This window comes from Schistocerca cancellata, chromosome 1 (genome assembly GCF_023864275.1).
Source record: "Schistocerca cancellata isolate TAMUIC-IGC-003103 chromosome 1, iqSchCanc2.1, whole genome shotgun sequence".
Taxonomy (NCBI): Eukaryota; Metazoa; Arthropoda; class Insecta; order Orthoptera; family Acrididae; genus Schistocerca; species Schistocerca cancellata.
Window position 1 is genome coordinate 978,805,333 of NC_064626.1, and position 26,377 is coordinate 978,831,709.

A 26,377-nucleotide genomic window follows, 5' to 3' on the forward strand; every position below is an offset into this window, starting at 1 on the left:
CCAGGCAACATTGTGAAAAACTTTCTCTAAGTCTACAAATGCTAGAAACGTAGGTTTGCCTTTTCTTAATCTATCTTCTAAGATGTCTTAGGGTCAGTATTGCCTCACGTGTTCCAACATTTCTACGGAACCCAAACTCATCTTCCCCGAGGTCGGCTTCTACCAGTTTTTCCATTCGTCTGTAAGGAATTCGCATTAGTATTTTGCAGCTGTGACTTATTAAACTGATACTTCAGTAATTTTCACATCTGTCAACACCTGCTTTCCTTGGGATTGGTATTATTATTTTCTTCTTGAAGTCTGAGGGTATTTCGCCTGTCTTATACATTTTGCTTAGAAGATGGTAGAGTTTTGTTAGGTCTGGCTCTCCCAAGGCTGTCAGTAGTTCTAATGGAATATTGTCTACTCCCGGGGACTTGTTTCGACTAAGGTCTTTCAGTGCTCTGTCAAACTCTTCACGCAGTATCGTATCTCCCATTTTATCTTCATCTACATCCTCTTCCATTTCCATAATATTGCCCTCAAGTACCTCGCCCTTGTATAGACCCTCTATATACTCCTTCAACCTTTCTGCTTTCCTTTCTTTGCTTAGAACTAGGTTTCCAACTGAGCTCTTGATATTCATACAAGTTGTTCTCTTTTCTCCAAAGGTCTCTTTAATTTTCCTGTAGACAGTATTTATCTTACCCCTAGTGAGATAAGCCTCTACGTCCTTACATTTGTCCTCTAGCCATGCCTGCTTAGCCATTTTGCACTTCCTGTCGATCTCATTTTTGAGACGTTTGTATTCCTTTTTGTCTGCTGCATTTACATCAGGTTCTATGGGTGATAAAAGGCAAGGTCAAGTTTTTTGGCTAGCTCTTAGGTATAGGACCATTCGTATACCCAACAGAAGGATCGTCTTAGTGTCACTATCCTACAGTACATGGTGAAAGTATGAATATTACACACTTCCACCTGCTTAGGCAAATGGAGGAAATCGTTTGATTCTTTTTGCAGTATATAGTCTATGGTGGGTTTTATGGGACTTATGGAGGCACCATTAGTTCATGGGTGGTTCCTCGTAAAACCCTACAAAGGGTTTTTGTCATTATATTTTCGCCGTCACAAGCGGATCAGAACCCAGCCGAGAATTCTGACTGCCCCATACAGCAAATGGCTGTAATTTTGGCGATGTATTCCTGAGATCCTGATCTCGAACATCTTTGAAAATTTTCTTCAAATCTTAATCAATTTCCGAAAACACAGGTTCAGAGTTACTTTACTTGTACACGTAAAATACGCACGTAAAATCCGGTATGAGGCGAAACGTAGTTTATAAGGTGACTAGAAGAAGGGATTATTTGGTAGGACATGTTCTGAGGCATCAAGGGATCACCAATTTTGTACTTGAGGGCAGCGTGGAGAGTAAAAATCGTAGAGGGAGAACAAGAGATGAATACACTAACCCGATTCAGAGGGAAGTAGGTTGCAGTAGGTACTGAGAGATGAAGAAGCTTGCACAAGATAAAGTAGCACACAGAGCTCCATCAAACCAGTCTCTGGACTGAAGACCACAACAACAACAATAACAACAAGGTGACAAAGCTGTAAAGTGCCTCCGTTATCATTTGGGACCCTATGTTGTAGTACTGAAGCAAAAGAAAATTTTTTTGCTTGTAAAGTCAGGTCTGAGGTCTAAAAAAAAAGCAAACTGTATCAGTTTTACTGATCAACTCATTTATTTCCATATGAGTTACATGCCTTGCTGCAACAGGGAAAGAAGTGACACAGGGGTAAAAGTGCAGATATGCTCCAGTTTGTTTAAAAGGCTCTGACTGAAAAGTGGGGTACAAGCTGCTCATTTTACCTTCCTTAACACCTTTAAAAATTTTCCCAAAAATTTTGGTGTGGGATATGCTGATACCGACGAAGACATTATCAGTGGGAAAGAGACGGTAAGTTAATAGATATTGGAAGATAGTGGTTGTTTTATAGAAAGAGAGAAGGTGACGCTTGCATAGAGAGAAAAAGAATAATATAGTTGACAGTGACAGAACAGTACTAGGAAAAAAGTGAAGGAGCAGTGCCGGGTGGAGGGGGGCAGGAGGAATAACGAGAAACAGAAAGTGGAAGTGGAAGTGCTTGAGAGCCAGTGACAATGAGAGACAGATTACATGATAATGACAGAGAAAGATAGAGTTAGTGGCAGTGACAAGAGACACCAGCAGTGGGAGGTAGTAGCAGTAAGAGAGATCAAGAGGGAAGCAGTGATAGCAAGAGGAGACTGGGTGGTAAGACAGCACGAACGGGTCTGTCGCTTTGACACAAGAAGCAATGACGGACACACAAAGAGATAATGAGTTGGGCTAAATGCTTTTGCTTCAGTACTACAACATAGGGTCCCAAATGATAACGGAGGCACTTTACAGCTTTGTCACCTTGTTGTTATTGTTGTTGTTGTGGTCTTCAGTCCAGAGACTGGTTTGATGGAGCTCTCCGTGCTACTTTATCTTGTGCAAACTTCTTCATCTCTCAGTACCTACTGCAACCTACTTCCCTCTGAATCGGGTTAGTGTATTCATCTCTTGTTCTCCCTCTACGATTTTTACTCTCCACACTGCCCTCAAGTACTAAATTGGTGATCCCTTGATGCCTCAGAACATGTCCTACCAAATAATCCCTTCTTCTAGTCACCTTATAAACTACGTTTCGCCTCATACCGGATTTGACGTGCGTATTTTACGTGTACAATGTGCCACGAATACATTCAGTTGTACAGAATTAATTCATTGAAATGAAGTTCCTGCTTTTCTGCAAGCACAATGAAATGGAGTAAATGATAAACTTTTTTCCTTTCATCAATTTCTGGGAGTTGTCAACGAGAAATTATGTTTAATATTTGCTGTAAGTCACTAAGTGCTCTCATTCTCAAATACTGTATGGATACGTTCTGGGTATTCGCACATAGTGGGCAACAGTTGTTTTTCACCCCTTTTGATAGGCAAGTGGATCTTACCCCCCACAGCGAATCTTCTTTCCAGAGTGTAAGTGATACATATACCCAGTTTGGTTCAAATCTGTTTAGCAGTTCAGGAGAAGATATGAAACATATAAACACCAGAATAAAAACGTTCCTATCAGAGCGCAAAAAATTTCAATATGTTCCTATTTATTCAAAAGGTTCTGACTGAAATGTGGGGTACCAGCTGCCTTATTCTAACTTCCTCAGCACCTTTAAAAATATCCCAAAAATTTTGGCAGGCTTCAAGTTACCTCAAACTTTTACAAGTTCCCGTGACTGTAACTCACTCACACTCATTAGTCCAACGCTGTAATTTATCATTGTACTGCACATACTTCACCAGATACGACGTCATAAACAGTGAGATGCGTGAAAACATGCCGTATCGTGCAAGACGTTTAAATTTATTACTACTTTACTCCCAATTCTATTCGCAACACACTTCGCATATAGTACCGACATTTGCTGCTCGATGTAACTACAAAATTATATGTATGTACGACATATAGTTCACGATATATGATATCATAAGCATTGAAATGTCGAATCAAACCACGTGCAGCCGTCTAAATTTCCAGTTGTTATTTTATTTGAGTAACCAGTTTCAGCACTGCATTAAGCCGTATTGAAGCAAACGACTCTCACCAAGAGATAATCGAAGAGATCACTGTGTCAAAAATCTGCAGGTACCAGTCATTGGAAGCTGGCCTTTATTTTGACCGGACCAGATGTGGGATTCTTACTAGTTTTCGGTCAGGTGGCTGAAGATCGATTGAGGTAGCGCTGAAACTGGTTACTCAAATAAGATAACAACTGAAAGTTTAGACGGTGGAAGATGCCCTGATTCGACATTTCATAGTGGACAGCAGATGTCCCGCAACCATCTGCAGAAAGATGAACTTACAAGTCGAGCTGCTTGTAAACGCAAGTGCAGGGGGAAATTCGCTAGAGACACAGTTGAAACAAGTATAGAAATGTGTGTGAAATATATTAAATACATATGACATATATGTGACAAGGGCGAATTTGGGAATGTGTGTGGGCTAAAAACTGTTCCTACTCCCATGAATCGTTTTCAGAAACACCTACTATTACTTCCTGAAATATATACTGTGTGGCTAAAAACTATCAATTTCCTATTTTGTTGGGGTTTATAACATGGAGAGAGAAGGAGGAGGAAGAGGCAGGACAGAAAGAGAGGACATGGACAATGATATGGGGAGGACGAGAGTGACAAATAGAGGGAGAAATGGACAGAAAAGGGAACAGGAGGAGATGGACAGAGAGATGAGGAGGAGGAAATGGACAGAGAAATGGAAGAGGAGATGGACAGAATGGACAGAGAGAGAGAAAGAGAGAGAGAGAGAGGGGGGCGGAGGAAGAGATAGAAGGGGTGAGAAGATGAGGTAGGAGCAAGTGGTCTTAAAAGGGGAGGATCAGTTGGACAGGAGAAGACAGAAACCGAATAAATAAAAATGTAGTACAGTAAGTATGGCAAAAATAAATTGTAATATGTAGAGGGAAGCGATAGAGTGCATTTGGATATGTAATACAGTCTAAGTAGCTTGTTGGTTGATAGTAGCCTATTCCCACCTACTTCAGGTGATACGTTCTCGGTAGAACCTCGATTTGTTCTCATTTGAAATGCTGCGTGTTTAGGTAGGTTTGTTATGTTTGTGTGTATTGATATATTACTTGGAGTGTTGCATGTCAGGATACTACATTGTATTCAGTAGTTGTTTGATTGTCTTACTGTTGGTAGTTGTGGTATATTCTGTGTCATTCCCTAGACACACACACCTGGTGTCATACGGATTACATACTGACTGAGCATTTGACACATGGAATACATGAGTTTTAGCTTTACATGAAGAATAAACTTATGGCGGTAAGTTTATTAGTAGAAATAGAATGGTTCATTGGTACTTCGGTGCAGTATTCCTTAAATAACATAATACATCATATTGTTAGTTTTGTACATGATTTATACAGGAAATACATTAGATATATAAAAGAAATTTATTGTAGCTTTACATAAAGAAGGGAATATATTTCTGCCTACGAATAATAAGACGCATAATAGATTACTGCTTTTATACAGTATACTATAAACAATATACAGAGTTTCGAGAAAGAAATTATCACTCTGCAGCGGAGTGTGCGCTGATATGGAACTTCCTGGAAGATTAAAAGTGTTTGCCGGACCGAGACTGGAACTCGGGACCTTTGCCTTTCACGGGCAAGTGCTCTACCATCTGAGCTACCCAAGGAGACGAGGTATTGGGGGAATTAAAGCTGTGAGGACGGATCGTGAGTCGTGCTTGGGTAGCTCAGATGGTAGAGCACTTGCCCGTGAAAGGCAAAGGTCCCGAGTTCGGGTGTCGGTCCTTCACACAGTTTTAATCTGCCAGGAAGTTTCAGTATACAGAGTGTCGTTGGGGAGTAGGAGCATCGGAAAAAAAGTCCTATGAGCCTTCTCTCCCAAGCGACTTTACCTTATTATTACAGTCACTGCTTCTGTCGGTGCTTTATTTTTTTGTGATTATTATTGCGTGTTGTATTGTTTATGGCTGTGTTATGGCATGCAGTGTCATGTGTTGGTTTGGGTCCCTTACGTGTTGATCCCTTCTGATTCATGTCCACTTTGTCTGTTGGTTCCTATCCCGGTTTCGGTGTCTGTGGTCGTATTTTGTGTCCTCCCATGTGATTTGTTGTGTTGTTTGTTCTTGTCTACGTCTCCTTCCATAGGGTTTGGCCCTTGTATTCTTCGTGGAGTGTGTTCGACACAATATCGGCTGCGCTATTGATTGTGTTCCACTCTTTGCGATTGCGTATTATTCTGGCATTGTTATTGTCATTCTGGATCGGTATTACACGTGCTAGCGCTGTGCATTGTAGTATGACACGTTGTCGTGTTCCAGTATCTACGTAGATGCATAATTCATTGTTAGTTAGTCCCAGGTGGTTTAAATGTACCAGGTACGGCCCGTGGAAATGGACCATCCACCGGCTTAGGTCGTCATGTTTTAGTAGCAGTATTTCCCGCACGTCTAGGAAGAAAGAGTGTATTCGGTGACCCTTATCGGGTGCCTCCACTTCCTCTACCATGTTTGAATGGCCCATTGTTTCATATGTGTTTTGTTTATAATGTAGGTTCTGTAATCTCAGTGGCCTTATCGAGCCTGCCGCTCGTAATCCAGTAAAGTGCAGATCGATCACGTGCTGTTATGTCTATGGAGGAAGTCCCCACCAGAATGCAAAGTGCTTCTAGTGACTTGGTGTTGTAGGCTCCGCTCATTCCCAGGGGTACTCTATGTTGACCTCGTCTTGCTGTTGTCTTGTTAGTCTGTATGTTCAATCTGTGAGCCCAAGCACTTGCGGCGAAGCATATTATGTATTCAATTATCGCAATGTTGTCGGTCCTTATGGTCTTAATAGATAGTTTGTACTGCATTGTGTTGTATTGCTCGTTTGTGCATAATTTTGGAGGCTTTGTCAGTTGCCAGTTGTCAGTTTGATATCTCCGCTGAAAGTTTGTTTTTCGTCAAGATGTGGTGCTAAATATCGTGTGGTCTGCTTCTTCTGCATGCTAATACTGTTTAATTTTTGAACTGATTTCTTCTGTAGTGTCCCTCTGAGCAGTAAATATGCAGTTTTGTTGAGAGCTATTTTTAGTTTATTTTCTTTGCATCAATTGTTCATTTTCTGAAGCAGTTGCGTGCCTTTTGATTCCAGTGCTGCTCTAGAGTTGGCTGACACCACTACGTGCAGGTCATCTGCTTACGCAAGCACACCTCTTACCTGGTCGTCACCGTCCAGGATGTTCAGCAAGGGCTCGATTACGATATCCCATTACATTGATTCGCAGATCGAGCCCTGTAGACAGCTCATTCTTATTCTCTTAAGAACCGTATTCGAGGAGGCCATTGTAGAAGGAAGCTGATAGCTGCATGTCACTTACAATGGCGAAGAGGGACGGCCAGCGCAGATTGTCAAATGCTCAGCTATGTCGATTAGTATGACGGCCACGTACTTGACGGCTGCTGCTGTTTGTTACTGTTAGTGCTTGGTTGAAGGCTGATCGGATGTTAGGCTGAAGAGGCGGCTGTGCGATTAAAGGCGGTCACACCTGTACCTTGGCGAGAGAGTTCAAGAGGCAAGTCGGTCGGAAAATTTGTGGTTCTACTGACTATTTGTCTTTTGATTTCCTGATTATTACTGCATTAGCGGTTTTCCAGAGTCTTGGAATTTTGCATGTTAGTAGTGCCTCGTTGAACATTTTGGTAAGGAAAGTGTGATTTGTATTACTGTTTGTTTTTTTCTGAACATATTTTATCTGCGCCGGGTTCTTTTTGGGTTTTAAGCCTGATGATTGCCGTTGCGACCTCTTGTTGCGTGAGTGATATCGCTACGCTGTCACTGACGTGTGTGTGCCTCATCCTGTCTCTTAGGTTAGTGTGGTGTCGCTCGTCTTGTATGGGGTCGTCATCTGGGAGGAGCCTGTTCAGGAGATATTCTGGTATGCTTCTCCCCTTTGGTCATTGTCGGCAGCTTGTTTTAGTGTCGATAGAACTGTAGGTTTCTTAACTCATTCTGTTTCTGTCTGGAATGGTTGTCCCCAGGTGCCGTTCTGTAAATATTTTTTTACGAAATTAGTCCAGTAGTCTTGCCTTGTTATCTTCAGCTGTTTTTGGTATTTCTGTTTAGCGTCCCATACAGGTCGAGTCTAAACTGTCTTTCAGGAACTGTCTTTGCATATTAGTAGTACTTTCTTTTGACCCGTGATTCCTTCCTAAATCTTGCCAGTTCTGTCGACATCGGTTGTTTCTGTCCCCAACCATTAAGATCATCCTGCCAGTTTCCTCTTTAGTTGGGAAGCAGATTTTATCCCTGAGCTGTTTAAAATATATGCTTCATTTCTAGTCTGCTAAGTCGCCGGCTAGCTTCTAAGTTTTCATATTTTACGTGATTCATGGTATTTCGCTTGGGAATCCTCAGTTGCATCTGGTTTATGTTCTTGACTGTCCGTCTAGTAGTGTAGCATGTTTTTCCCTGCTTTATTTTTTCTGGTAGTGTGGAGTTTGATGTGTTTCCGCTGAGCATTTTCCTTGCTAGACTTGTTGTTTTTGATCTCAACTGGGAACCTGTTGTTCATGGAAGCTGACTGTTGTATATTCGTTTCTTGGGTGGTTGTGCCTGGTGTTGTGCTGGTGCAGAACGTGTCTATCTATTCAGCTACTCTACTATTTTGATTTTCATAGTGACTGTATGTGCTACTTTTTCGTAGACAAAAGGAACTGATAATATAGGTAATGTAGAGTCTACATTTTGATCTACCTTATTCTACTTGTTGTGCAGGTAGCGTGCAATTGTCTTTGTTAGTGTTTGGCTGCGGTGTTGCATTTCTGTATAGCTCTGTGACTTCTTCTTCCTCAGAATGTTCAAGAATGTCGTTACATTTCTCTATACTGTGTCGTTGTATTTTGTATACCAGTTTGTCACCTCGTAAAAGGAGGCCAGCCTTGAAGATGGCCCAATCAAACATGTGGTGTTTTAGGTACTGGTCCACTTCGTATTCAATTGCTCCCTGCACATATAGTCTATATAGCCGGTAATATTATTATTACGCGAAGCGAAATGTAGTGTGAGGAGGGCTATGCGAGAGGCGTTCAATGAATTCGAAAGTAAAGTACTATGTACTGACTTGGCAGAATATCCTAAGAAATTTTGGTCTTATGTCAAAGCGGTAGGTGGTTCAAAACAAAATGTCCAGACACTCTGTGACCAAAATGGTACTGAAACAGAGGATGACTAAAGGCCGAAATACTAAATGTCTTTTTCGAAAGTTGTTTCACAGAGGAAGATTGCACTGTAGTTCCTTCTCTAGATTGTCGCACAGATGACAAAATGGTAGATATCGAAATAGACGACAGAGGGATAGAGAAACAATTAAAATCGCTCAAAAGAGGAAAGGCCTCTGGACCTGATGGGATACCAGTTCAATTTTACACAGAGTACGCGAATGAACTTGCCCCCCTTCTTGCAGCGGTGTACCGTAGGTCTCTAGAAGAGCGTAGCGTTCCCAAGGATTGGAAAAAGGCACAGGTCATCCCCGTTTTCAAGAAGGGACATCGAACAGATGTGCAGAACTATAGACCTATATCTCTAACGTCGATCAGTTGTAGAATTTTGGAACACGTATTGTGTTCGAGTATAATGACTTTTCTGGAGACTAGAAATCTACTCTGTAGGAATCAGCATGGGTTTCGAAAAAGACGGTCATGTGAAACCCAGCTCGCGCTATTCGTCCATGAGACTCAGAGGGCCATGGACACGGGTTCCCAGGTAGATGCCGTGTTTCTTGACTTCCGCAAGGCGTTCGATACAGTTCCCCACAGTCGTTTAATGAACAAAGTAAGAGCATATGGACTATCAGACCAATTGTGTGATTGGATTGAGGAGTTCCTAGATAACAGGACGCAGCATGTCATTCTCAATGGAGAGAAGTCTTCCGAAGTAAGAGTGATTTCAGGTGTGCCACAGGGGAGTGTCGTAGGACCGTTGCTATTCACAATATACATAAATGACCTGGTGGATGACATCGGATGTTCACTGAGGCTTCTTTCAGATGATGCTGTGGTTTATCGAGAGGTTGTAACAATGGAAAATTGTACTGAAATGCAGGAGGATCTGCAGTGAATTGACGCATGGTGCAGGGAATGGCAATTGAATCTCAATGTAGACAATTGTCCGCCGCTCGTGGTCTCGCGGTAGCGCTCTCGCTTCCTGAGCACGGGGTCTCGGGTTCGATTCCCGGCGGGGTCAGGGATTTTCACCTGCCTCGAGATGACTGGGTGTTTGTGTTGTCCTCATCATTTCATCATCATCCAGGAAAGTGGCGACATTGGACTGAGCAAAGATTGGATAATTGTACGGGCGCTGATAACCACGCAGTTGAGCGCCCCACAAACCAAACATCATCATCATCTCAATGTAGACAAGTGTAATGTGCTGCGAATACACAGAAAGATAGATCCTTTATCATTTAGCTACAAAATAGCAGGTCAGCAACTGGAAGCAGTTAATACCATAAATTATCTGGGAGTACGCATTAGGAGTGATTTAAAATGGAATGATCATATAATGTTGATCGTCGGTAAAGCAGATGTCAGACTGAGATTCATTGGAAGAATCCTAAGGAAATGCAATCCGAAAACAAAGGAAGTAGGTTACAGTACGCTTGTTCGCCCACTGCTTGAATACTGCTCAGCAGTGTGGGACCCGTACCAGATAGGGTTGATAGAAGATATAGAGAAGATCCAACGGAGAGCAGCGCGCTTCGTTACAGGATCATTTAGTAATCGCGAAAGCGTTACGGAGATGATAGATAAACTCCAGTGGAAGACTCTGCAGGAGAGACGCTCAGTAGCTCGGTACGGGCTTTTGTCAAAGTTTCGAGAACATACCTTCACCGAAGAGTCAAGCAGTATATTGCTCCCTCCTACGTATATCTCGCGAAGAGACCATGAGGATAAAATCAGAGAGATTAGAGCCCACACAGAGGAATACCGACAATTCTTCTTTCCACGAACAATACGAGACTGGAATAGAAGGGAGAACCGATAGAGGTACTCAAGGTACCCTCCGCCACACACCGTCAGGTGGCTTGCGGAGTATGGATGTAGATGTAGATGTAGATGTAATGCTGAAGTGTCTATATTCTATTATCTCCAAGAAATGAGGCATTACATTAGTATTAATATCTGTATTATATCTGCATTTGGGGCTTGTAGTAACCCCATATGTTGCCGCAAGGCAACGACTTACCACCGACCTCTTATTCTAGTAGACGGCGACTTATACCTTTGCCTATTTGCGTTATTAGTTACGTCTATTCTGTGTGTGTGTTAGGAGGGTGGGTTTCTTTGTATCCTATACAACCTAGAGGATTCTCTTCCCTGCATTCAGACAGTTTTGCACATATCGGGTCTTTGTCCCAGCGCTTCGATGGGTGACCGAAGCTCCAATTGTTAAAACATTTTTGTACAGCAACAAAGTCGTTGATACACAAAGATCCAAACTGAATAAAAACTCTTTCTTTTTAAAGTGACAGTAGTCGTACTCTTTGTGACGCTTCTAAAATGTTGTTTACTGTCCTTTTGTTCTTTGTTCCTGTTTCAAATTTTATTTTAATCTCATTATCGAATCTTTCTTTGGTAATGTGTTCACTCGGATGTATTTCGTATAGCTCTTCTAAGAATTCCTGGTCTGTTAAATATGTTAAGCCATGGTGCACTGCCAGAGGACGACGAGACTATGGGTGCACTGGTTGTGTACGAAATACCACTGGACTGTTCCCGTCTGCCTTACGAATGCGCTAGTGGTTTACGGGAAGTTGAGGGATTGGGGTTGTATGCGTGTTTCCTGTGTGGAAGCTTGAGTTCGGCGATTTATGTATGTGTTATTGGCATCTAAGGAGGCGTGTAAGGGTTAATTTAGGGTGTTTGTGGGAAGCTTATGGTGGTTCGTTTCCTAAATTTTGTATGAGAAAGTGGTGCGAAGTTTGTGTTGTTTCGTAAAATTTTGTGGATTTTTCTTCAATAAGTGTGTAAATGGTGGATTGGCCTAGAAAGTCTCCAATGTGTGGGTTGGAGACGTATCTGCCAGTGCCTGAGATGACACGGAAAACTTTACTCTGGAGACGTTGCAGTCGGGATAGTGTTATGTCTGACGCCATAGACCATACCTCCGTGCCATACAGAATGACTAGAAGTAAGAGCTGGCGCCAGAGCAACACTTTGCACTGGATGGCTATACCATCGCCTTTCAACAGTGGATATAGCCTACATAAGAAGGCTCATCCCTTGTTTGCTGCGGTAGTGAGGTGCCTGTTCCATATTAGGCGCCGATCTATTTCGACCCCCAGGTAAATGATAGAATTTCTCCAAGTTAGCTCTCTGCCGTCAATGGTGAGTTGACGATCGGCAAGTTTGATTTTAGGGGTGGAATAGATCGCCTGGCACTTTGTAGGGTTGATATTTATTTTCCAGTTGTTGCACCTCTGCGTAATTTCATCGACATAATGCTGGAGGTGGCGATGTATAAGCAAGAGGCTGCGACTGCTTCTGTACATAGCGGTATCATCCGCATAGAGAGCAATCTGTCCGCTAATCTGCCTAGGGATGTCTTTCGTATATATGGTTTAGGGGACGGGACCTTAAACCGAACCTTGCGGACTCCTGCCATAATCCGTCCTGTCTGGCTGGATTCGTCTGCGTTCCTTACGTACAACTGACGTCCTCTAAGGAAGGAGTCAGAGATTCAGGTTATGTAAAATGGGCACCCTATCTGATCTAGTTTGTAAATTAGGCCATCGTGCCAGATGCGGTAAAATGCTTTTCCTTTGTCTAGGAACACTGCTCCTGTTGCTACTCTCCTTGCCCTGGCCAGACAAATGTGTTCTACAAAGTGAAGGGATTGTTGGATAGTGGAATGTACAGCGCGGAATCCAAACTGCTCGGACAAAATGATATTGTTTTCTGCCAGGATCTGATAGAGGGGTGGAAGGATTATTAATTCCAGGACTTTACTCAGGCCAATTTGGAAAGAAATGGTCACGTAGCTTTCGAAAAGGAGCCGGCTTTTATTGGGTTTGGGAAGGGTGATGATCTTTGCAGTATTCCACGCTGAGTCGAAACATGTGAGTTTCCAGCAGGCATTATTAACGCTTGCTAGGTAGGATATTGCGGGAGGGGAAGGTGTTTTAGAACTGGAGTTTGGACGTGGTCGGGGCCAGGAGCTTTGTGGTTACCCTGTCGCTTGATGAGTACACATATTGTCAGCTCGTTAACGGGCACGAATTCTGTCATTGGGAGCGTATTTCTTATCTGAGTCATGGTCCGGTAACTATTCTCTCCTGCCTATCGCTCACATCATCGTGGATAGCGTGAGTTCGGAATTGTGACTCCAATGATGTTGCCATTATTTCCGCCTTTTTTTTCTCGTCGTATGCAGGACCTTTCTCGCCGTGGAGTGGATTGTTTTCTCTGGTGGGATCTTTGCGCTGCAGGGTTATTTTCCAGATTTTGCGTCTGGATATGTCTGCTTCGGCGGATGTTAGTTTCTCCTCCCGGCAGCGGCTCCTGTGTTCTTGTAATCTTTGTCTCACCTGGTCCTCTAGTCCCTGCAGCAGGCGGCGATCGGCTGGATCACGGCAGCGTTGCCTCCTGTGTTTGGCGACTGTTAGGTCTCAGGTTTCAGGGGGCAAGAGTTCCCTGGCGGCAGGATCAGTGGTTATCCTGACGCTAGTTGCACGAGCACAGGCGTGGAGTATGCCAGTGAATTTATCAAAGGCTTCGTCCACATACCCTTCCGTCTGAAGCGGGGGCATTTCCTCCATGTGCTCTCCCACCAGGTAGGTATATCTATCCTAGATTGTGATTACTTGTGTGTTTGCCATTCTCCCGGCATCGTCTTCGACATTGGCGAGATCCAGCACGACAGAACTGTGGAGTCCAGCTCGTAGCGCACTGTCGCAGTCTCATCGAGATCCCAGTTTCTCTCGACAAAAATATCTAATACATTAGAATTTCTGTTCGCATTGCCAGGAACATGCGAGGGCTCGTCTGGGGCGATGACACTAAGGGTGGTCCGCCTCTCGATGAACCCCCGCAGAGTCCAGCCACTTGCATTCTCGGCACGGCAGCCTCAGGCTCTGTGTTTCGAAGTTAGGTCTCCTCCCACCAATACACGATTGCCAACCTTAAGCAGTGCCTAAAGGTCTTGTGCAGTGATACGTGAAGTGGGGAGATGGTTGGCCAAAATAATTTGCCAATGGTTTTGACCAATCGTGATTTCTACACCGGCAGCCTCGATAATCTGAGTCTGCGGAAGTTCCAAGGGGCGGAAGCACCTTCTGCCCTTAACCAGTACCGCTGTCTCGCCGCCTGGGCGGTACACTGCCAAAACGGATCCAAACTTCTTGGGTTCTTCACACCTACCGTGCTTAACATATGCTGCTTTTTATTAATTTTTGTCTGCTTGCGATTCTGTTTCAGTTATTAAAGTGTTTGCTGTTGACCTTATTGATTTTATTTTTAATTTGTCTTCCTTGAGGTAAACCATCTCAATGATGGTTTCTGTAGTGGTGAAGCAGGTAGTTTCGCAACAGCTGTGTAGCATCGCCGTCGTCATGCGCAGCAGCAAACCCATCTCGCCGGCGAATTACAGCGCGTGGCCACACTGTAATTCCCACCACGCAGCGAAAACGCACTCACTTGTGTATTCGTTTAGCTGTCGTATCGTTGTCGTAACAAACCTTTGGTTCTTGGTCTCAGATTTCGCTGCGTCTCATATTTGCTGTTTCAAGATGAGTCGTTGGGCTTGTTTGTTTATAGTACCGCCTCCAGTTATCTGTTTCCTCTTTGTTTGTCTATCTGTCCGCCCCCGTCGATCCGCTGTTGACAAGCCTGGACCGGTCGATCCTCTCTCAGTGGGTATGAGTCGTTCCCTACGTTATGTCGAATACCAGGCAAAATAAATAGCATTTGTAGCTGTCTACCGGCAAAACCTGTTTTTGTAATCACTGATGTACCGCCAGGAAAAGGCTTTTAGTGAATATTGGAGTTTGAGGTAGAGATAGAAAATCTTCGTTCTTCGAAAACACGTCAATAATATATGAAATCCAGGTGGGAGCTGTGTAGGTCAGTTTCTAGCACTTATTACTTACAACTCTCATCCGGATGGAGAGACGTAGACAGTAACGCGGGGCCAGGTGAGGAATGGAGGAATATGAGTAAACTGCTGTTCGGATAATGAGAAATGACAATAGGAACTTGGCCTTGGCGTTACCAGTCGTTGTAAGATACCTGACAGTACAAACGACCATAGTGGCAAGCTGCTTCGTCCCTGGATTTCAAGGAAAGAGTGTGTTCTCTCTAGGTGAGTAAGCTGAGACAACCAGTACTTCCATTACATATGTTTTAGTTAGATTACATGAAATGAAATTTCTTTTATAAACGGATTTAACTGATATGGTGAGTCACCTAACATTACCGCTGGATATATTTCGTAAAGCACATCAAATACTGACGAATCGATTCCACAGACCGAACGTGAGGAGAGGGGCTAGTGTAATTGGTTAATACAAACCATATAAAAAATGCACGGAAGTATGTTTTTAACACAAACCTACGTTTTTTTTTTTTTAAATGGAACCCCGTTAGTTTTGTTAGCACATCTGAACATATAAACAAATACGTAATCAGTGCCGTTTGTTGCATTGTAAAATGATAATGACACTGTGACACTGTGGCTTTACGCCTCCCTTCTCATACAATACATTCATTCCACCATTTGGACTAGGAGTTTTTCAGGCCTTTGGACATCTTCTGTTTGCAAGCGTGCAGACAATCAGTCTTAAACAGCTCACACCACATGTTAACGACAAAGCTTTTTGCTACTGTCTTGAAAGAAACCAGAGGAAAATCAGCTACAGTCGCAAACACAGCGGAAGGTACGGACATTTTACCGAAGAAACGTTAATTTCTGAAACAGCATAGGGAACATTCAATGGCGAACATCAGCAGCTGTTTATGGATGCTGAAAACTGCAACAAGAGTCGTACTGTCCACTAACCTGATCAGAGGACTGAGCACTGGGGTGGCATTAAGAGGCAGGTGGATGAAACATTGTCAGCTTTTCAAAAAAATACGTTACATCGACTTCAGAAAATAACTGTTTCGCCTATGCATTTTCAAGATAAAGACAGCTCTGAACGAATGAATTTGCAGTTGATTTTGTTCGCAATATGCAACACATAGTACCCTGAGCACTGTGTCCGAGAAAAAAAAATCATTTGTGCTCAGTGTGCTTAGCACTTAATTCTACGCAAGCAGGATGTCTTCTGCTCTCTTTGCCCTATAAATTGGATGTGACGTGAGTAAAACACTAAGACCACAGATTTTATTGTTATGTGTATTTTCTGCGTATCTATAATTATTTTCTTTCATTTCGGATATAGATGAAATCGTTGATGTACGATATAGTTTTCCAAAAACATATTATGTGCTATTTCTATCTAAATGCGTCTTAAAATCGAAATAAGGCATTTAACCCCGAGTGACCCTACATCTGCTTCAAAAATGTATATTTTTTCTGCTGCAGAACACGAGTGGGTGGGCTGGCGCAACGACACGCCCGGCATGGAAGGCAGTCCCGTGGAGATGCTGTTTGAGTTCGACTACGTGAGGAACTTCTCGGCGGTGCACCTACATGCCAACAACCAGTTCAGCAAGGACGTGCAGGTGAGGAGGAAGCGAGACGAGACACAAGCCGACCGATTTCCGACAAATTTACGGTATATACAAGACTTGGCCGGACACAAGTGTGACAGAAGTGCCGGTGGCGAAGTGGTTTGGGGGGGGGGGAGTGTTTCTGATCAGTGTCGGGCGAGGCAGTGACCGTTTATCATTAGTTTCCAGGCAGCGGTTGGTGAAACGAAAAGTGCTCAGAACGGGAATCTGAGAGTTTTGGAGGCGAATTCGTACGTGGAAGCTTTTAATTTCGTTTCAGTTTTTCCATTACTTATTCCCGGATACACTGAAGTAATGCTCAATACATTGTATTTATTAATATTTTCATGAGAGGCATGAAAGGAAAAGGCAAGATAAATTCAAATTCAAAAACCAGTGGATGAGTACGTGGCAGAATATACGACAAACAAATTCACGGTCTTACGACGACGTTTTTCAAGATGAAGAGGCATTGCCATCGTGCAGTATTAAACTCAGTCCCCCCCCCAAATACACTCCGCTTCTGCAACCTGAGATGTCCGTCAGGTAAAGAGCTAGATCAAAAAGTTTCAAAAACTACTCTGATTTCGTAGGGAAAAAAAGAAATCACATTCCGTGACGACTGCGCAGAAAACCGTTGTACATCACCAGCTATCCTCCCCATATTTGGCAAAATGATGCATTGCGCGTTCTTTGTTGTCTATCTGTGCGACGAGGGAGAACCATTTACGAAAGTAGACCAAATTTGTTTTCGCATAGAAACTTGAAAAGAACCGTATAATTGTAAAAATGTGGTGTTCATAACATGTGTAAGAGGCCGATAGAATTATTGCTTTTGCTGTTATTACAAAGAATTTCACCCCAACACATGTAAACCAGCAATTGTAAAATAATAAAACTATCTAGTTTTATATACAAAGTTACCTTGTACATCTTTGAGTTCCTTCCTGGTATTCCTTTGCAGTCACACTCATTGAGTCAACTTCAGTGAATGGCCAACGCCGCTGATGCACGGCAGTGATGTTTCTGCCCAACTGCGGCTGCACGTACGAACGGACGAGAACCGAGTGCTAATCCTGCTGTTTTACCTCTGGCAGTGAAGCAAAAATATAAGAAAGAATCGGGGAATATATGCTAGTAAGCCTGTTTAGAAGTATTCTATGCATAATGCACCAATTATAGACCTCCCTAGCCCTTTCTACGCTAATGGCACATGCAGTTAAAAACAACGAATGAGAAAAATATTTTTGCAGGTACATATTTCTGCTTTGAAGCTTGTTCAGGAGACAAATCACAGAATTAACAAGAACAGAGACTATAAATTTGAGTGCTTTAAGATTTGTTTTTCATTTCAAGCGAAAGAAGTTAAATATCATTACACATTACGCTAAATATTAAATATTAATGCCTTAATTTAGACAGTAATTTTGCATGTCTGACTGACACGAGATCTCACGATTACATGCAGTAGGAAACAGAACATCAGAATTGTGTGACTCTGCATGTTATGTTCACATGCATTCTCCAAGTTTAAACTAGGTGACATGAACGACTTCAGGGTTAAGGCAGTCGTTAGTTATCAAAAATCGATACATTTGAATTACTGAACAATGCTACAGTCAACGTATTATAATACGCGGCAAGTTTGAAAGTTAAGAAACGAGGTACTACGTAAGTAGTGCTGTGAGAATGGCTTGTAAGCCGTTCTTTGGTAGCTCAATCGGCAGAGCACTTGCCTGCGAAGGGCAACGGTCCCTGGTTGGAGTCTGAGGCCGGTACACAGCTTTAATCTCACAGGAAGTTACGTATCGGCGCACACTCCACTGTAGACTGCCTTTAACTTTCCTGAAGCCAAACTGATCATCATGTAACAGATTCTGAATTTCAGAATGAAAACTGGAACAGAAGAGTATTGATGTGTGTGAGATGTGACGCTACAGAGGAAAGTCGAAAATCAGTTGGACTGATCAGATAAGGAATGATGAGGTTCTCCGCGGATTGTGCGAAGGACAGTGCATATGGTAAACACCGACAAAAGGAAGGGACTGGTTTGTAGGACATCAGTGATTAGCTTCCATGTTACTAGAGGGAGCTGTAGAGGGCAAAAGATGTAGGAAGGCTAACGTTGGAATAGATACAGCAAATACACTCCTGGAAATGGAAAAAAGAACACATTGACACCGGTGTGTCAGACCCACCATACTTGCTCCGGACACTGCGAGAGGGCTGTACAAGCAATGATCACACGCACGGCACAGCGGACACACCAGGAACCGCGGTGTTGGCCGTCGAATGGCGCTAGCTGCGCAGCATTTGTGCACCGCCGCCGTCAGTGTCAGCCAGTTTGCCGTGGCATACGGAGCTCCATCGCAGTCTTTAACACTGGTAGCATGCCTCGACAGCGTGGACGTGAACCGTATGTGCAGTTGACGGACTTTGAGCGAGGGCGTATAGTGGGCATGCGGGAGGCCGGGTGGACGTACCGCCGAATTGCTCAACACGTGGGGCGTGAGGTCTCCACAGTACATCCATGTTGTCGCCAGTGGTCGGCGGAAGGTACACGTGCCCGTCGACCTGGGACCGGACCGCAGCGACGCACGGATGCACGCCAAGACCGTAGGATCCTACGCAATGCCGTAGGGGACCGCACCGCCACTTCCCAGCAAATTAGGGACACTGTTGCTCCTGGGGTATCGGCGAGGACCATTCGCAACCGTCTCCATGAAGCTGGGCTACGGTCCCGCACACCGTTAGGCCGTCTTCCGCTCACGCCCCAACATCGTGCAGCCCGCCTCCAGTGGTGTCGCGACAGGCGTGAATGGAGGGACGAATGGAGACGTGTCGTCTTCAGCGATGAGAGTCGCTTCTGCCTTGGTGCCAATGATGGTCGTATGCGTGTTTGGCGCCGTGCAGGTGAGCGCCACAATCAGGACTGCATACGACCGAGGCACACAGGGCCAACACCCGGCATCATGGTGTAGGGAGCGATCTCCTACACTGGCCGTACACCACTGGTGATCGTCGAGGGGACACTGAATAGTGCACGGTACATCCAAACCGTCATCGAACCCATCGTTCTACCATTCCTAGACCGGCAAGGGAACTTGCTGTTCCAACAGGACAATGCACGTCCGCATTTATCCCGTGCCACCCAACGTGCTCTAGAAGGTGTAAGTCAACTACCCTGGCCAGCAAGATCTCCGGATCTGTCCCCCATTGAGCATGTTTGGGACTGGATGAAGCGTCGTCTCACGCGGTCTGCACGTCCAGCACGAACGCTGGTCCAACTGAGGCGCCAGGTGGAAATGGCATGGCAAGCCGTTCCACAGGACTACATCCAGCATCTCTACGATCGTCTCCATGGGAGAATAGCAGCCTGCATTGCTGCGAAAGGTGGATATACACTGTACTAGTGCCGACATTGTGCATGCTGTGTTGCCTGTGTCTATGTGCCTGTGGTTCTGTCAGTGTGATCATGTGATGTATCTGACCCCAGGAATGTGTCAATAAAGTTTCCCCTTCCTGGGACAATGAATTCACGGTGTTCTTATTTCAATTTCCAGGAGTGTAGTTGAGGACGTTGGGTGAAAAGGCTTTTCACGAATGAAAATGTTAGTGCCGGGGAGGAATTCATGGCGGACCACATCAAACCAGTCTGAAGACTGGTGACTGAAAAGGAGAGAGAGAGTGAGAGAGCGAAAGAGAGAGGGCCATTAGAGCAGGTCATCGGTTTGGCCAGGCTACAGAGCAGTCTCCACCATGTGTCGATGTCCGTCATGGGGATCATCGACGCTCTCTCGTTGGAAGTGTCATCACTGCAGTGGGCTTACTAACCACCAACTGTTGCCAGACGACTTTCGTCATCTCGCCGCTTTTGCTGCACTGCTATTTCCACGTGACGTGTGGCAGAGGTTTCGCCATCTCCTCCTGGTCCTAGGTACAAACTGAGGGCTTTCCAGACACGAGCCATTGGGATCTACCGACGCCAGGCGACACTCTCCAGCCACGTAGACCTCAGTCAGTGGAGCTGATGCAACGCAGACTGTCCCTAATGTGAGACAGCTGCTAGCAAGGGCCGGCCTGAGTGGCCGTGCGGTTCTAGGCGCTACAGTCTGGAACCGCTCTACTGCTACGGTCACAGGTTCGAATCCTGCCTCGGGCATGGATGTGTGTGATGTCCTTAGGTTAGTTAGGTTTAAGTAGTTCTAAGTTCTAGGGGACTGATGACCACAGCAGTTAAGTCCCATAGTGCTCAGAGCCATTTTTTGCTAGCAAAGCCGCAGCACAGTCACAAAGAGAAACTCTGGTACCGGCGCGCCTATGACAGGTTCCCGTCACGGGATTCATTGCCAGGAGGTTGATGCCTCAATCCGAAAACTCGCCAACATCCTCTGGCTGATAAATTAAGCCATACCAGCAGTTCTGCAACTACAATTTCGCAGCCGGTGCAATAACTGTCTTTTCAAGCCATTTTGATGGGTTTCCGGGGGCCGCGTATGTGACTTCAACTGGGAAAAGACCTGTCCACACGTGTATAAAAGCTGCCCGCCCGGACAGGCTGAACATGCCGAGAAAGCCGGGCTTTGAATCGGCGTCCGCTGTGTGTTGTCTGTCATCGCGAACCCACCAGTGTTCTTCCTGCTGCAGGCTGCCGCTGCCAAGGGTCCAACCGATGCCCTCCTAGTCACTGAGTTGCGAGCGCCCGCCAACCCCTGTCAGTCGCCTCATCTGGACGGGACACGCTACTAGAGTAGCGGGTACCGTCAACTTTATGATCCTTCCTCTCGCCATTGTGGATCGTGAGATCGATACCTGACCTTGCCCGTTGGACATGGACGCCGAGGACCGATGCTGTGCTGCACCACCAGAGAAAAACGAGTACATGTGACTCCTATTGCTGCTTGGAGTGGTAAAGAGTCATCATGCGATCTTTTTCACCACAGCCGTCCTGACCTCTGACCTAGCTACTCCATCGAACCCATAAAGCCGAGTTGGAAGAGCTATGGCGTTCCTGCCTACTAGAAGAACCGGCTCTTCCTCCTCTCTCTAGCGGTCATTGATCCCCAACTCGCTTCATTTTGGCGCCAAACATGGAGCATGCATGCGAACCGCTACATTTTGGCATAAGGCCAGGTACATGCTACCGAGCTCCTAGCGCCTTGCCATCTCCCGTCACACGCCTCAGCAGGGCCTGACATTGACACACGGCTTACTGCAACGTTAAATTTTATAACGACGGAAGCAAGTTAATACACTATTTTTGGTTTGTCTTGTATAGGTCACTTTCTTTCCACATTCATCTTAATTAATTCTTTTTTTTCTGTACAGGTACTGTTAAGTTATATTGTACACATTCATAGCTTTAGTATTGCGCTACGAAAAATAAGGGAAAAAATAATAATAATAACCGTGCGTGGTAGCCGAGCGGTCAGAGGCACTTTGCCACGTTTCTCGTGGCTCCTCCTGTCGGAAGTTCGAGCCTCCTTCGGGCTTGGGTATGTGTGTTGTCCTTAGCGTAAGTTAGTTTAAGTTAGATTAAGTAATATGTAAGCTCAGCAGTTTGGTCCCATAGGAACTTACCACAAGTTTGAATTTTGAAAAGATAATAGTGTATTGCATCTATTTTGTGACCTACTTCAGTTTAGCACGAGGGTAGGTTTTCAGAAACCAAAAATATTTTAACAATGACCACGACGATAAAATTTGAGAAATTCGGGACTGTACGGAAAAGGACCGACTGTCAGCCTTTCGGCGTACTATCCGTGAATGAAATAAGGAGCGAAGAAATACCCTCGACCGTACACCGTGCCGTGGCTTACAAACTAGGGATGTAGATGTGTACGAGAACATTAGAAATGAAATGAGAATAGTATGTTTCCTGTTGGTTCGTGGATTATAAAACTTCATGTTTGCGATCTTTTCAGGTATTCTCGCACGCGAAGGCGTTCGTGAGCGTGTCCGAACAACAGCATGTGTCCACGGAGCCGGTGGCCTTCTCGTACGTGGCTGACCTGCTCATGGAGCACCCGCGTGACGTCACGGTCAAGCTGCACCATCGCGTCGGTCGCTTCCTGCGACTGCAACTCTACTTTGCCGCCTCGTGGATTCTCCTTAGCGAGATCTCTTTCGATTCGGGTGAGTTAATTTATGAATAATTACCTCTCTTATAACATAATAGGACCTTCCTCTACCTCTGGCCCTTATACAGTACTGGCCATTAAAAAGTTTCCAACCCATTTCTCATACACAAACAGCAGTTGACCGGCGTTGCCTGGTGAATCGTTGTAGTGATGCCTCGTCTAAGGAGGAGAAATGCGTACCATCACGTTTCCGACTTTGATAAAAGTCGGATTGTAGCCTATCGCGATTGCGGTTTATGGTATCGCGACATTGCTGCTCGCTTTGGTCGAGATCCAATGACTGTTAGCGGAATATGGAATCGGTGGGTTCAGGAGGGTGATACGGAACTCCGTGCTGGATCCCAACGGCCTTGTATCACTAGCAGTCGAGATGACAGGCATCTTATCCGCATGGCTGTAACGGATCGTGCAGCCACGTCTAGATCCCTGAGTCAACTTATGGGGACGTTTGCAAGACAACAACCAGCGGCACGAAGAATTCGACGACGTTTGCAGCAGCATGGACTACCAGCTCGGAGACAATGGCTGCGGTTACCCTTGACGCTGCATCACAGACAGGAGCGCCTGCGATGGTGTCCTCAACGACGAACCTGGGTGCACGAATGGCAAAACGTAATTTTTTCGGATGAATCCTGGTTCTGTTTACAGCATCATGATGGTCGCATCAGTGTTTGGCGACTTCGCGGTGAACGCACATTGGAAACGTGTATTTGTCAACGCCATACTCGCGTATCACCCGGCGTGATGGTATGGGGTGCCATTGGTTACACGTCTCGGTCACCTCTTGTTCGCATTGACGGCACTTTGAACAGTGCACGTTACATTTCAGATGTGTTACGACCCGTGGATATACCCTTCATTAGAACCCTACGAAACCCTGCATTTCAGAAGGATAATGCACGACCGCATGCTGCGGGTCCTGTAAAGGGGCTTTCTGGATACAGAAAATGTTCTACTGCTGCCCAGGCCAGCACATTCTCCAGATCTGTCACCAACTGAAAACGTCTGGTCAATGGTGGCCGAGCAACTGGCTCGTCACAATACGCCAGTGACTACTCTTGATGAACTGTGGTATCGTATTGAAGATGCATGGGCAGCTGTACCTGTACACGCCATCCAAGCTCTGTTTGACTCAATGCCCAGGCGTATCAAGGCCGTTTTTACAGCCAGAGATGGTTGTTCTGGGTACTGATTTCTCAGGATCTATGCACCCAAAGTGCGTGAAAATGTAATCACGTGTCAGTTCTAGTATAATGAATTTGTCCAATGAATACCCGTTTATCATCTGCATTGCATCTTGGTGTAGCAATTTCAATGGCCAGTAGTGTAATACGCCGTAGTGTAACACGATACATTAAACATTGTGTGCGAAACTGAACGGCACCCAGCTGCACTCCCAAAACATGCACTGATAACTCTTAAGTGGAATCGGCAACCCAGCCAGTACCCAGAAAAAAAAATCAACTGTTTTGCTCCCGTCGAAAGTTCGAGTCCTCCAGCCTGTGAATGTGGCTGTTCCGTGAGCTTATTTTATTGGATACATTTTCCAGGTGTCTTTTGAAGGACAATGTCCTATCTAGAGTGACCCCCAGGTACTTTGGATGTGGCTGATATCGCAGTTGACTGTGATTCATATGAACCTTCAGCTCATATCCAGCCATTCTTTTGTTCAAATGAAAACAGCTGACTTCAGCCTTGGTGCGATTTGGTATTAGCCTCTATTTGATGAAATACTCATGCATTTTGCTTAGGTCAGTTGTGAGGATGTTTTCTGTGTCTTCAAACTGCTTGCTCTGGATAGCTAGGGCCATATCATCAGCATAGCTGAACTTCCTTGAGATGGTTTCAGGCAGGTCAGAGATGTAAAGATTAAAGAGCATTGGTGCTAAAACTGATCCTTGAGGCAGTCCATTTGTGAGTTTCCTCTGTTTGCTTATGTCATTACCCTGTATCACCTGGAAATATCTATCCGAAAGGATGTTGTTGATAAGTCTCATTGTCATACGGCAGGGGATTACTTTTACCAGTTTGTGTAGAAGTTCTTCCTTGCGTGCAGTGTCATAGGCAGCTGTTAGGTCTATGAAAGCTACTGAAGTCTTTTTTTGTTTTTGAAAACCTGCTTCAATATATGTCGTTAGACTTAGAACCTGGTCTGTGCAGCTCCTATTGGGTCTGAAACCTCCCTGCTCTGGTGGTATGACTTCTAGGATACGTGGGCCGAGCCTGTTGAGGAGTAGCCGTTCAAGAAGTTTGTAGTAGCAGCTGAGAAGAGCCATAGGGCGATAACTTTTCGGCTTTATCTGATGGTTTGTTTGGTTTCAGCACAGCAATTATTTTAGTAATTTTAAAAGCTTTTGGAAGGCAGCCTGATCGAGTAAAACTTGGTCAGCCATTTCTTCGTTTCCTTCCCATATCGAGTCAGGAATTCAGGGTGCATTCCATCATAACCAGGCGCGTTACCCGTTTTAACATCACTGAGAGCAGCTTCTAGTTCTTCAATTGCAGTACTCAGTTTCTTGAGGTGTTGTTCGCTGTATGTTTCTGTAATCCCTTTTTACTTTTTGTGTGTGGTGTTTGTCTCGTGGTGCTCTAGATAGTGATACAATTCGACTTGCTATCTGGTCTTGTAGCACTGTATTCCCTGTTAAGTGTGATACGCCCAGTATGTGGTTACACCACTGTGTGCTTTGCTGTCGCCTACAGCCGTGGTAGTAGGCAACTCGTCGCTAGTGGAGGCGCCGTCGGAGGACCCGCCGCAGAGGGACGAGGTGCAGCAGCCCGCGCCGCCGCCGCCGGCCCCGCCCCCGGCGCCAGGCCAGCCTTCGCCGCCCCCGCGGCCGCCCCAGCCGCCCCCCGCCTCCGCCGGCCAACCGCAGCCGCAGCCGCAGCCGGAGGTGGCGTCCCCCGGCTACATCGGACCCGTCATCAGCTCGCTGTCCACCGTGATCGTGCTGCTGGCCGCCTCCATCCTGCTCATCGTGCTGCGCCACCGCCGCCTCAAGGCCGCCGCCGCCAACGCCTCCCCGCTGCCGCCCCCGCACGGCTCAACCGTGGCTGCCTTTTCTCCCGGAGACAAGGCGGGAGGCATCAAGGTGGGTAGCAGACCAGCACCACTGCTTTCTGGCATGTCCACCGCTACAATAAGTACTCCCTTAAGCCGTTGTGTCAGCCATATTGCTTAGTGTGTCCTTGGCAGTAATACAGTAGCCATAAGCTGCTGAGGGACGATCGATGTAGTCTGCTGTTGCTTGTTGAAATATCGGAGGCGTTTGGGGAAACAAGGGAATAATGAAAAGATATATTACTTCATTTCCTTTTGCAGTCTCCTGAGATGTGAAGAATCAGCGGTCGTACTTTGATGCGCTAAAAGTGTTGGATGTGGTATATGTTCTCCTTGTGTGCATCATCATATTATTCAGTTCTTTCCAAAGAAAGAAATGAGTGACATGGAGACATTAATGTGAACTTGCGTTTACATGGTTACAATAACATTTTAAGCAACATATGAAATATGCAAAGTCTCACAACTTATTTTCATCTGCCAGGGAGGGGTTGTATCATCAACACAATTATCATCATGGATTAGGTTCGAGGACTCTGTTCTGGCTTCAGATTCTAAGCTCTACCTTTTCCTGGGCCTACTTACGCCCCTTGCCTCTTGGGGTTCATGTACCGCGTTGGGCACATATTACAAAGCTTTTTGTGATATCTTCCTTGTGGCAGCCTGCTTAGGTGTTTCTTCCATTTCTCTTTACATGTGGAATGTTACAAATATTTTAATCTCATGTCTAATATCTTCGTTTCTTTACCTTTTAGTTTACATCCTTTAACTGACGTTAGGAATTTCGTTTCTGACATCGCTATTCGATTTATGTCTTCCTTGTTTGGCATCCAAGCCTCTGATCTGTAAAGTACGAGCAATGGGACGGCTAGTGCTTTGT

General features: G+C 45.1%; 1 protein-coding gene across 1 annotated transcript in view; it reads left to right on the forward strand.

Annotated features, from left to right (window-relative positions):
• The window catches only part of LOC126088454 (discoidin domain-containing receptor 2-like), a 764,950-nt gene that overhangs the window by 652,752 nt on the left and 85,821 nt on the right, over positions 1 to 26,377 (forward strand). The window contains exons 8-10 of the mRNA XM_049906599.1: positions 16,169 to 16,308; positions 22,221 to 22,431; positions 25,140 to 25,528. Coding sequence (XP_049762556.1) covers positions 16,169 to 16,308; positions 22,221 to 22,431; positions 25,140 to 25,528 — 740 coding nt within the window. The remainder of the gene's footprint in view (positions 1 to 16,168; positions 16,309 to 22,220; positions 22,432 to 25,139; positions 25,529 to 26,377) is intronic.